We start from the raw sequence: 13419 nt of genomic DNA, 5'->3' as shown, positions 1-13419 counted from the left end.
AACCAGTATGCTAATCACCAATATCTTCTTTACAATACTACCATCTATTAAGATGCTGTAGTGACTTCCCAACCACCAACTCTACTGTCACTTCTCTCAATATCAAAACTGTGATCCTACTTTCGCCGAAAAAAAAACAAAAAACATAAATAAATAATATATAAAAACTTTGTGGCATTGTTAATCTTCTCAATAATAAAGTAATCTGGGGTTCTCATCCAAAACCAATTGGCAATGGATGGAGTAGCCCAAACCCTTATAAACCCATAGGCAATGTCTCATTTTTCTCATGTGGGATGTATATATTCTCAACACGCCCCCGCACGTGTGGCGAATTTTCAAGCCATACACGTGGACAACTTTGGGTGACGTGGAGCCCGTGTGGCCGTTAGGCATGCACACGTGGGTAACCCGCTCTGATACCATGATAAAGTAATCTGGGGTTCTCATCCAAAACCAATTGGCAATGGATGGAGTGGCCCAAACCCTTATAAACCCATATGCAATGTCCCATTTTTCCCATGTGGGATGTATATATTCTCAACACTCCATAGATGCTAATCGTTGTTGTTCAAGTCAAAAGAGTCCAAACAATTAAAAATCATGGCCACCCGTGCTCCTCGATTATTATCGGTTTAAAGAATGACTTGGTGACTTGTAAACCCGCATAAGAAATAGATCCGGTTGGTGAGCTCAATAATGTTAACAATAATGGTGGTGATCAACAAAGACCACTTATCGAAAAGTTCTTTCATTCATATACCAAATTAATCAAAGGTTTAATCAGAAATCTTTCAAACCAAAAAGAAAAGTCATCCATATCTCTGATCTAATAGTATATGATGACGTAGATAGTTTAAGGTATTAGAAAAGAACGAGTGTTGTTTCTCTCACCTAATACACGTGTTTCGCTAAAGCTAAAAAATGGATATCAATTGACACCTAAAAACTGGATACCTCATATTAAGCAAACAAGACTAAACATTATAATTTGAAATTTTGAAATTATTCTATGAATTTTTGTTTTCCTGAACTTAAAAGAAATTAAATAAATTGGCAAGCATGCACATGTCAACAGATGTGATACCATAATGAAAATTTATAATTCGTGAATGGTTATGGCACAATTGTTGCCACATAAAATGAGTTTTAGGTGATACATCAAAATATGATTTACCGTCTCATTAGCAAGAACATATGTACAGAATAAGTATATGAATTTTTTGAATGTGAAAATCAGTGTCAAAATGCTTAAACACAGGATTTGAACTTGGGGCAAGAAATGCATAATTGTAAAATAAATGAAGTAAAGGAGGGGCGGGGAGTTATATGCGTCTATCACAAAGAACAGGCTTGCCCAAGATACATCGATCTCCAACGATATTAGCCAAGTCGATCATGATACTCAGCTAGCCTTTATTGAACTTCTAGCTAGATACATATCCTTGTTTCTTACACTTCCAAGGGATGGGATCAAGAGCAAAAGAAATTTAGAAACCAACCATAGATGATCGATAGACCTTCTATGGTTGACTGATCTCATGCCCAATCGGAATCGCAGTACACACTTATGCAGCTAAAGCAAGATCACCAGTGATACTATAAGTCAAAATACTATGTAAAAAGTTTAAACATATCAAATCATAGACAAAAAAGTCGGAATCACATAGAGATAACAATGTAGATGAGAAATACGTATCATTAGACTAGTCTCCTTCAGACGTGGTAGTCACTAGTACAAATTAAGGGCCAACCCTTCAATTAGTGTGTATAAAACGAACAAGAAAAGAAAAATTAAGAAGGTTATGTTGTAGCTACCAGTTGAAAACAAAAGCCAGCAGGAGAAACCAAGTAAGTTTTACTGCTAAAAGTAAATGCACAACCAGATAACCAAAACAAAGACGAAATTTTCCCATCTTGATGGTCTACTCCTGAAATCAACGCCCAGATTTGTTGAAGTACTGTATTCTGACTCTGATAAAGCACTGAATGTATAATTGGGGTTCGATCCATACAAAGCTTGCACTCCTTCAACATCATCAACCTGTAAATCAACCTTCTTTTCCCTAGGCTTCAAACTCGGGTACATCACAGCCTCTTTCACCAAACTATGCCCTAACCCTAGCAAATGCCCGATCTCATGAGTCGCCACGGACTCTAAATCGACAGCCACCGCCGATTTCTCCGACCTAAAGTCCACTGCCCACGTCTCCACCGCATCAAGGTGGAGCCTCCCGGTCTCCGGCGAAAACGAGTGGGCTAAAATCCCAAGCACACCGTCGAAAGGCTCTCCGTCGCCGTGGTCCCCGGCGTAAAACCCTATTTTGATATCCGAGAAGCCGTAGTCTTCTGTCTCGAAGAAGCTCACCGGAATAACCGACGCCCAACGATCAAAAGAGCGTTTAAATGCGTCTCGGATATCGGACGAGCTCAAGTAACTGATCATGTTCTCCGCCGAGAAAGCGTAGGTGAGTCTCATGGGCATCGTGCGTGGGACCCACCGAGGTTTTCCGGGGAAATACACGTAATGTTTCGTGCCATGCAATGTATTTGAGCTCATGTCAGGTGGTGGTGCACCACATTTCGGTGCTGCAATTATCTCTGATATTCCGGTGTTTTTGGGGACTGTTCTGGTGGGTATGCATGGCTGGAATTTGAGGAAGAAGATAAAGAGGGAGAGAGAGTAACTGAATAACCGAAACATGGCAGTTGGAGTTGTTTAGAGTGTTTGGAGGATAGGAAGGAACTGGCTTTTATATGAAGGAATAATAAAATATGGATAGTTAGGGTACAACCTAAGATTTGGTGGCAAAGCCCTTTTCATTTTAAAAGAAATTCTAACTTTAAGAGAGGCAATGTTGATCATGATTCTGATGCGAGAATCATTTTTACCATGAGTACAGATCATGATCACGGTGTGTCAATCTTTTTTGTATGAGCCAATGACATTGTAATAATATGATCAAACTATTAATGTAGAATGAAATATGTTACTACATTGCTAGCTCAACACATCATTCACATGGATAAGACCCATTTTCCTTTTCACTTAAAAATGTAAACAATAAGTGTATTATGTGTGAGCTTAATTTTCCACTTAATGGACATGATTTCAGGTATGAAGGGTGACAGCTTCTCTACCTAGTTTGGTAATGTATGGTAGGGTAAAAAGCTAGAACATTTATGATCACCATTTTAGGCGTGTGGATGACTCAATCCGTTCAAGTCTATCTGAGAAAGCATTTTTGGAGCTATGTACTTTCTAAGATTTGGACTTAAAGTGGACTCAATATTCGGCTCTTGGAAAGTCACAAACAACTACCATGTTAGGCCACAACAGAACCGTGTTGCTTGGTTACTACTTCCTATGCAGACCCAACTTTGTGTCTGTTCTTTGGATATATAGGTCATATATTCGTAATTTTCAAGAAACTTGGAGCACCAACTCTGCTGAATTCCAACTGCTGGTAGCTGGTAGTTAGCTTCTGCTGAAAGTTATTTCCCTGAACATCCGACATGGAACTGATGCTGAGCGCTCTATCAAACTCGGAAGCACTTCTTCAAGTGCTCTATGAAATGTCATGTACAAATGCATATATACCGCACTAACATCACACTAAATGCATAGGTATTAGATTTTAATCTCTTTCTGGTTAATTGTAATAGAAAATCATATACAATTATCACATTTTGGTTGAAACTTTAGTGTTATTTTTTCCTTTTCCTTGGTCAAAAAACCTGGAGAGCTGAAAGATTAAACAAAAATTGAAGGCCCACCTTGTTTTTATGGGAATTTATTGGGCTTGGTTTTCAAATATAAACACTGGACCTTATCTTTGATCTGATTTGAACATTCTGACCTATGTAAGTACGGTCAGAAGTTTCAATAACAAATTTACTTGGCACTTTAAAATGAGACATTGAGTCGGGACTTCAATTATGGTAATGAAGATGGCTCCATATCAGTGAGAATTACCACCACCACATTGCGCTATGGGCAGTCTTAAATTTGTTAAGCGGTTGATTCCTTAAAAAAATTATGTCGGACTTCACGAGGGCATCAAGGTCTAAAGGAGGGAGCTTATCATACTTCAAATCTCACATTATTAATGCCCTAGGGAGATCATAGATACTTAAGTGCCGCGGTAGAATTTAAAAGCAACTTCAGCATGCATCTTTGAATTAGGTTTTTGGGTTATAAGAAATAATTCCTTTATTTTTTCTTAGCCATAAGCGAGGCTAAAAGAACCAATATATTCAAACTCTAGTCTTATATATAAGAATAATTTTTCTCTCAATCACAAGAGTTACTAGACAATTTAACCGTTCCTATTTTTTTTTTTTTTTTTTTGAAATAAAGGGCTGGTGCGGCTGCCTTCAAGCCTTGATCAATGAAACTGCTAAATACAAAGGGTGGACATTGAGCCTAAACCCCTTATTACAATAAGTATCTAGAGTATTTTCTGAAGTAATATCAGAAATCTCTACATAACACATGTATTCTAACAGTTCCTATTTTTGTTGGCTACAAATTAAGAAGGTGTGCATATTTTGATACAAAAAATTATAAATCTTTAGAAGTCGATATTTTCTTTCTTTCAGAAAATATTCTTCATCAATGATATATCTCCGATATTTATGTCGATATATCAATCATTTGAGTGTCATCCAATGCAGCATACATGTGACGTTTCTATGGCACAAAGCTCCAACAGAACTGTTGAATTTTGTATAGTTACCATGCTTCCAGGTAGATGAATAGCTTGATACAAATCATGTGGAATCAAAATGTGAAATAATTGCGGGGCATTTGAATTTTGCTTCATGCTGACAATGATGGGAGATTAGCCTTTAGCTAGCTAGCTGGTAGGGTCTTTATAATGTAAACGCTCTGGTACACTTATGCGTCTGGGTGTCTGCAACTCTGCATCCACTTTCTTTTGTTAGCTGGAGATAGATGGAAGGTTGTGCATTGAGCACTAATGCATTCAGGGACCCATGCATAGTCATTGTAGACTCATCTGTCTCATATTGATTGAACAACTGCTATATGTGTCTCCTTTCCTCAACACATGCATATAATAGAGTATTCATGGAGCTTCTGCTGTCCTTATATATCAAAACAATTCATGTTAATTAGTCTCCATCTAATGAAACTCCTCCTTGGTGTCGATCTGAAGTAAGTAAGTTGTGAATCTCCGTTAATATATCGTTAGAAAACAATTGAGTAGATGCCGAGCTTATATAATATTGCTGCTTCAGCCTCCAAAATTCAAGTAAACGCTAATGGTGTACATCCTGCAACATAAAGATTAATTACCTAACTGATTCCCAAGTGAAAATCTCGTTGCAGCATGCCATGTATGCTTAACTTGGTTGAGAGCAATAGAGCGGTAATAACTGGAATATATCAAAAGAAAAAGAAAGAAAAAAAAAATCTCCGCTATCTCTTCTCTAGCTTGGATATTGGATGTGGAAAAAATTTATCTTCTTTTTATACACTTGCATTTTCTTGAAGTTAATTAACATCCTTTTTCACTCGTGAAAGGTCTTAATCATCTTCTCTTTTAACTTCAACTATTTTCCCCACCCTCTTCTATCTTGAAGATCTTCTCCTTTAGGTACTTTCTTTGAGGAAGATTGTTTTCTCTTGGATATCATATCACATGAGATCGAATGTCTTTATGGGCGGTACCTTTAAATTAAAGTACCCTGGTTTTGGTTCCCTCAAATCACAAAAGCCAACTTTCCAACAAGGACTAGCATGTCCTTTAGCTATTGAAATGACCACAGTATCAAAGGCATTGAAAATAAAGATCAGAACAAGTTCTTCAGCAACTGAGTTAAATATTTTTTACCCTACCCAGATGTTTTTGTTTTGTTTTTTTCAACAATCCGTTGAGTCTGTTTAATCCTCGGGATCTAGAACTCCGATATAGATCGATCTGAGATTAATATGATTTCTCGTACGTGCAATGATTATGGCCAAAACAATATTCTCATAGTAAAATCAAAAGCATGGTCCCCTGGCTCTTACTTCTTATATATACGACCCTCAAAGACGAACAAAAATATGGTCCCCCCCCCCTTAATATTTTGTAAATCTTTGTTGGTGTTTCATTAAAAGAAACAATGGAGTCTCTTGCTTCCTGTTGGACTCGCACACTCACAGTTTGGATAGGCTCGATTTCGAACAGTTTTTGCATGTACGTACTGATCTAGTTTCTCAATCATGGTTTAAGGCGGGGGACACGCGTAGGAAACCCAGTTGCCCAAGTACACTGTGGGCATTAATTTCCTGCTTATCAGATATCAATCCCAGCTTTTCTGGATCTTGTTTGTTGGGTAGGAAACTGTTCAAGTTTTTCCAGCGAGTGTAGGTTTCTGAGTTCTGAGCATGCACGTTAAGGCCTAAAGATCGGGTACACGAAAGATGCCATACACCGCACACGTGGCGAAATCAAAGGTGCGCCAGACTTTTAATGGGGGACGTTGGTCCCACGACCTTGGATGCCCTATTGATCTGTCATTTTTAACATTAATGTTTGCTGCCCATGTAATCATCGATGCATTGGAATGACGAGAGCTTCACTCGATTAGGGTTTATGGATTACATCAGATTAATTGATGAATCACATAAAACCCTTAGCTAGGGCGTGTTTGTTATGTGAGATTGGACTGCTTATATAGCTTCTGTTACACCGTCTCATGTTTGGAAATAACAGGGACTCTACTTAATGAGACTCTGGAGTCCCAAAAACCTATAAACACATTCTTCCACAGCGACGCCAAAAACCATCGAACTATAGAAGCCAAATCTCGTTCTTCTACTCTTCTGCATGTCTCCTTCCATCTTTTGTGCAAGTTCAATTTCTCTCCTTTCTCATGTTCTTCCTCTTGCTTTGATTGTTTTACACTCTCCTCTTCAACCCTTCTAAGCTCTCAATACAAGATTGGCTGCCAGCCAAAACGTACACACAGAGTGAAGAAAGCACTGAACTTTGATTCATTTGCGATGAATCCCTGAGTTTTGGGAGGTTTGGGAAAGACCCAATTAGTATTTGGTTGTTAGCTGTAAAAATTGAACAGTTTGAGCCATACCCGATTCAGTTCTAGGTTTGGAAGAGAGTTTTGCAGGAATTCGTTTCTGAGTTTTGCGAGGTCTGGGAAAGATCCAATTGGTATATGGTTGCTGGATGCAAGAATTGAAGAGTTTGAGACAGACCCAATTCAGTTCAGGTCTGTGAGACGATTCCAATTGGTATATGGTTGTTGGCTACAAGAATTGAAGAGTTTGAGAAGACCGAATTCAGTTCCAGGTCTGTGAGAAGATTTTGCAGGAATTTGGGTTTATTGATTTGCTTGCTTTTGCTTCATTTATGAGATTTAGATTTGTGTGTGTTGTGAATTGTGAGGATTGTGCATATATAAGCGTGGATTTGTTGTAGCTCTATATGGAATTTCTTGGTTGTTAGTGGAATCCTCATACTCTGTCATCTGATTTCTGGAATTTCTCGAATAGTTCTTTCTTGCTGTTCCTTAGTCCAATACAGCACCAAACATGCATGATTCATGTATTACATAGCATAAGCCAGGTCAGATGAGTCCGGAACTCTAGTAGAACTTAAGGCAGGACATGACAGTCTTGTGAAACAAACACCACCTTAAACTCTTAAACCCACTTGCAACCTTTTGTTTTTTCCTTAGTCTAAAAACTAAATGTTGTTAACTACTGGCTAGAACTACAAGTTAGGTTAAAACTATGATTCGTTAACATTTCATATATATGTCATATTTTATGGATGTTTTAGTATAAAAAACCTCTTGACTTTTCTCTCAAAACCGTAGGCGGCGTAGTCTCTCCACCAAGTGTATGCCCGGTCCGACGGCACGCCCTCGGGGCATCGTCGTCAGACGGGCTAGAAGGAGTGAGCCCATTCCAAGTGAAGGTCGAGTGGTGGTTGGTTGGCAACCAGGAGGGGATGGGAGTTCGACGGGGAGATCTCAGGCAAGCGACGTGGGGCAGGGATAGGGCTCTGGGTGTGAGAGCGGCGGCGCGAGTCCCAAATGGTGTCGGCCAGAGTGCAGGCACAGATCGGGTCGGGCATGCTGCGTGGGGAAGATCTGGCGTAGAGAGGTCGATTGCCGGTCTGCTCTATCCTAGGTCCGAGCGTGGGCGGTTAACTTTTGCTTGGGGTACAGTAGATGGAGGGGGAGGTGCCGCCAGTGATTGGATGGTATTGGAGATGCTGGCGGTGGCGTGGCGGCAGCAGGCGTTCACTTAGACATGGGCTCGGTGATGATTGGGCCTGGGCTTTGGCTCATGGCCCATTGTTAACGTTAGTGATCCGTGGGGATCTCTAGTTAGCTTAAGAGAGAGAGAGAGAGAGTTGACACGAGATGTATAGTGGTTCGCCTCCGCATGAGCGGGAGACTACGTCCACTTGAAAGCTATACTAGTGTGTCGAGCCTTGCGGCCTAACAAGATTACAAGAGATGTAATGAATGTGTTGAGTTGTGGGAGGAGGCATTCCTTTTATAGATGAAGGAATGCCCTTCCTCTACTTATTCTTCGATGTGGGACAAGTTTCCACATATTTCTAGTCTATTTAACATGTAGAAAGCTATGTTGTGGTGGCATCTTGGCAAGGGCGGAAAGGTGGCTTCCCGGTGGCGGATTTGTGACTTCCGGATACCGCCGCGTAGCCTGAACATAAGGCTATACGATGTATGTCTCGGTTGGGCCTTGCCATGTCTTGTGGATGTCCCAAAGTGGGTGTTACTTATGCTTGGTGATGTAGTAAATACTCCATATTATTGGAGGTATGTACAAGTCCCCGAAGTCCCCAAGTAAGATGAGCTTCTTGGTTGGGGAGTTCAAATCATGAAGTCATCAAGCATAAGTAACCGGGCGGTACGGAGCCCCTACAAGTCCCCGAACTCCGTAAGCAAGAAGGGACTCGTTAACCTGCACAACAAAAACAAAAAGCAGGCATTCGTAGAACGCTCGTTGCATTGGGCAACAAATGTGAGTTGCACCGATATGCGTTTTGGCATATATAAACGTATGGGGTGCGTGATACATGTTGATGTATACACGCGAATGGCGTCGAGGACGATCGATTACGACGTACACAACTCGAGAGTGCGTATGGGCGTGTGAGCATATGGATTGCATATGATAAATGTAAGTTGTATGAGCGCTGCGAAGGTAAGCGTTTGTTTGGTTGTCGCTCGTATTAATGGAACGCGAAAAGAATTCAATTTGTCGGGAGCGACAAATGGTAGAAGAATTCCATGTTCCATTAACGTGTGGTGTGTCGTGCAGACATGAATGTGAAGAGTGGGAATGCCGGGAAGGCGTGAGCGGGAAGCTCAAGGATTGCTGGGAAGGCATGATCGGGAAGCTCAAGGGGGATGAGCGGAAGCTCAATGGGTTGCCGGGAAGGCATGAGCGGGAAGCTCGTGAGCGGAAGCTCAATGGGGTGCCGGGAAGGCATGAGCGGGAAGCTCGTGAGCGGAAGCTCAATGGGTTGCCGGGAAGGCATGAGCGGGAAGCTCGTGAGCGGAAGCTCAATGGGTTGCTGGGAAGGCATGAGCGGGAAGCTCGTGAGCGGAAGCTCAATGGGGTGGGCCCCTGCTAGGCCCCGCTAGAGAGTCCCCGACTCCCCAGCCATGTTTGTTGAGGGGGAGCTGCACGGAGCAGAGGGTGTTGGGAAGCGATCCCAATCTTTGGTACCCAAGCGTCGGGGTTAACTGCCGGATCAATGGCTGCCGTAGGCTGTGTTAACTAGTCCCTTGCTGCCGGATCAATGGCTATTATGAGGCGTTGCCTGACCACTTGGCGGTTTTGGTCGTAGACCGTGGATGTGTACAGTATGTATTTGCATGAAAAATGACAAAACACACAGAGCAAGCATGTATAGACATGGCATGTGCGGTAGCTCAAATTGCAAGAGCGTAAGAGATAAGATGAATGCACTTATCTTGTGCCAATTTTGGAGGCTAGCGGAGTTGGGCCGAGCGTGACGGTCCATTGCTTGTGGCGGATAAAGTACGCCGATAATGTCCGTCAATTCGTAGTTGAGGTTGAATGCTCAATAGAAATAGTTGAATTTCCTTATATATATATTTTTTTTTTGTCAGGCGTTGACCAACCATGGTCAGCGTTGACCAACCACTGATCAGCCTTGCTCGGCGGTGACCGAGCCCATGGGCGTTGACCGGACGCTGACGGGCGTTGACCAAGCTTTGACCGCCCCATACGGGTGTTTATGCAAGTTTTGACCACTCCATGGGCGTTGACTAACCCCGCTGGGCGTTGACCACGTGTTGACCAGCCTGCAAGGTGCAAATTTCTGCACACTCTGCTCTAGTTGCCGCCAAGAAAAATTAATTCAAACATAAACTCAAAGAAGGAAGGAATTTCTTCAAGCTCCGCTGAGCAGACTTAGCTCATGGAAGGTGACGAAGCCAATGTGTTGGCTTCCCACAAACGGCGCCAATGTTAACGTTAGTGATCCGTGGGGATCTCTAGTTAGCTTAAGAGAGAGAGAGAGAGAGTTGACACGAGATGTATAGTGGTTCGCCTCCGCATGAGCGGGAGACTACGTCCACTTGAAAGCTATACTAGTGTGTCGAGCCTTGCGGCCTAACAAGATTACAAGAGATGTAATGAATGTGTTGAGTTGTGGGAGGAGGCATTCCTTTTATAGATGAAGGAATGCCCTTCCTCTACTTATTCTTCGATGTGGGACAAGTTTCCACATATTTCTAGTCTATTTAACATGTAGAAAGCTATGTTGTGGTGGCATCTTGGCAAGGGCGGAAAGGTGGCTTCCCGGTGGCGGATTTGTGACTTCCGGATACCGCCGCGTAGCCTGAACATAGGGCTATACGATGTATGTCTCGGTTGGGCCTTGCCATGTCTTGTGGATGTCCCAAAGTGGGTGTTACTTATGCTTGGTGATGTAGTAGATACTCCATATTATTGGAGGTATGTACACCCATGTTGTTTTTCTCTTTTATTTTTGTGTTTTTGCTTTTTATGTTTAATTAGCTATGGCTTTATGCCGGCAATAAATTCCTATCCCTTGTGGATAGGGCGAAGTGGGCTTGGTCCCAGTATGCACTCTCGGAGTGCCTTGTCTGGCCTAGCGGGGCGGCGAGCTATTTGCTTGATCAAATGGACGCAACCTCCTAGTGGCAGGATGAAATAGAGTGTCACTGGATTGTTTTCCGTGCGGTAACATAGTGGGAAAGCTATGTTATTTGTAATGATGCTTATTCGTTATAGAGTTATCTTTCCGGTATGTCACTGCTATGTCAAAGCAAATGGAGTTGCCATTCGTGCACTCTTTGCTAATTGGTGCTTGTTAGAATACATAGATTTTGTGGAGAGTCCTGATATTATTTCAGGATGGTCTCTTTTTGCTTATTGTAATATGGGGTTCAGGCTCTATGTCCCCCCTTGTATTATGCAATTTCATTAATCAAGGCTTGAGGGCAGCCGCACCAGCCCATTTTCAAAAAAAATATGTCATATTTTATGTAATATTTACTACATTGAGAACTCATGCGGTAACTTGAAAAAAATCCTCATTAAAATAAATAATATCCTCGTTAGAGTAAAGTATGTTCTCATTTGAGTAATTAAGTCCTAAAAGTGATAATTGTATGTAGTTATATATTAACATATTGTAGAATTTCCCTTACAAGTTAATCTATACAACGACATATTTTTTGAAACGTACAACAACGACATATAATTGTTTGAGAATGTATTTCATATATCGTTATAAAGTTTTGAGTCCAATATTGAATTCTTATACAAAGTAACTTTCAATTTCGAGAACTAATCATATTTTAATATTAATATGTTGACAGAATGAACCCTAATTTAGACAAAAAATACTTAAACCCTAAATTATTAATTCTAGGCTTTAAATTCTAACATTTGAATAAGATTTTTATTGGCCAAAAAATATTGGGATAATGACCATTTACACAATTCTGGCCTAAAAATTGCCCACTTAGAGCATCTTTAGCAATGCTAGCCATTTTTAGTCAAATTTTAGCCAAAGTAGCTAAAAAGTTATTTTGGCTAGCTACTTTAGAAATACGTATGTATCAGTGCTCTCTATTTTAACTAGTTTTAAATTTATATTATTTTTTAAGTGAAGATTAAATAGTTTAAATGTATTTATCAATTACATAAAATAACTCAAAATGAATGTATTAAATTATAGAGAGCCTCATCTCGCCTTTATATTTAGGAGCGAGATAGCTAAAAGTTATAATGGATAGCCACTTAGGAGTCTGATGCAGCTGCTAAAATATATCAAAAGCTAAACATGCTCTCTAAAATAGCTAAGGAGCGAAAATAGAGAGTCTGCTAAAGATGCTCTTACTCCACTAAGAGTTTTTTACTCTCATTTACCCAATCTAACATCTATTGACAGTATTGCCCTCATTTTAATTAATAAATTACACTCACCTCTCTCTCTCTCTCTCCCCCCTCCCCTCTTCGATCAATTCTCTCTCTCCTCCCCCCTCACCGATTTCTCTCTCTCTCTTTCGCTCAACTTGTCTCAAACTGTCTCTCTCTCTCTCTCTCGGCCTGTCTCTGTCACTGGACTCCGCCGCGCTCGACGACTCCGGCGACCCAGACCGCGACAGCCTCCCTCTCATTGTCACTGACGCTCGACCCAGGTCTCCAGCGAACCAGGCCTCCGGTGAATCAGACCGCGACGGCCTCCTGAACTATCTCCTTGGATTAGACGGCTTCTTCTCCCCCGGATTTAGGGTTTCCCAATGGTGATCCAGATCGGAATTGGCCTCAACGACTCGGTCCAAATCGGAATCGGCCTCGACGACTTGCTGGTCCCAGTCTAGATCGGAAAACATGCAGAACCGGATAGAGAGATTTCTAGATCCTGATTTTGATTCTGGTCTGCGTTTTGGATTTTCGATTTGAATTTGATTGTAATGGAATGAATGTATAAGATGGTGAAATCCGATGAATTCAAGCCTCGAAGAAGGCAGGTCTGCAACCGTTGAAGTCGAAGATGGGAGGAGAAGAAGATGTGGGTGCCCAGAGCATTTCTGGGTGGCCAAATCAAATTTTTTTTTTGGTAAATTTGAAAACAGAAAAAAAAAAATTAGGAGGCAATAATACGATTATTGTGGGGCAATAATATGATTATTGGAGGGCAATAATACGATTACTGGGGGGGGGGCAATAATATGATTACTGGGTATTATTAGGGGCAATAAAATAGGACGCCAGAATCCAGTTACCAGGTTCCGAATTCCGGTCACCGGAGTCCGGCGAGGTCTTCGATGACTTCTCTCTCTAAGTGACAAAGAAGGAGATGGCAAAATTGTCCTAAAAAGAAATAAAAAGCAATAACAAAATAC

The 13419-nt window shown here is 41.2% G+C and overlaps 1 protein-coding gene across 1 annotated transcript; it reads right to left on the bottom strand.

The window, feature by feature from the left end:
- Positions 1-1623: 1623 nt before the first annotated feature.
- LOC133717928 (metalloendoproteinase 4-MMP) lies at positions 1624-2745 on the bottom strand. Its single transcript, XM_062144689.1, has one exon. It carries the CDS (start codon positions 2702-2704, stop codon positions 1865-1867), a length of 840 nt encoding a protein of 279 aa, XP_062000673.1. The 5' UTR covers positions 2705-2745; the 3' UTR covers positions 1624-1864.
- Positions 2746-13419: the final 10674 nt, after the last annotated feature.

This window comes from Rosa rugosa, chromosome 6 (genome assembly GCF_958449725.1).
Source record: "Rosa rugosa chromosome 6, drRosRugo1.1, whole genome shotgun sequence".
In the NCBI taxonomy this organism is placed as follows: Eukaryota; Viridiplantae; Streptophyta; class Magnoliopsida; order Rosales; family Rosaceae; genus Rosa; species Rosa rugosa.
The sequence above is the reverse complement of the archived record's forward strand: the minus strand, read 5'-3'. Positions and strand labels throughout refer to the sequence as shown.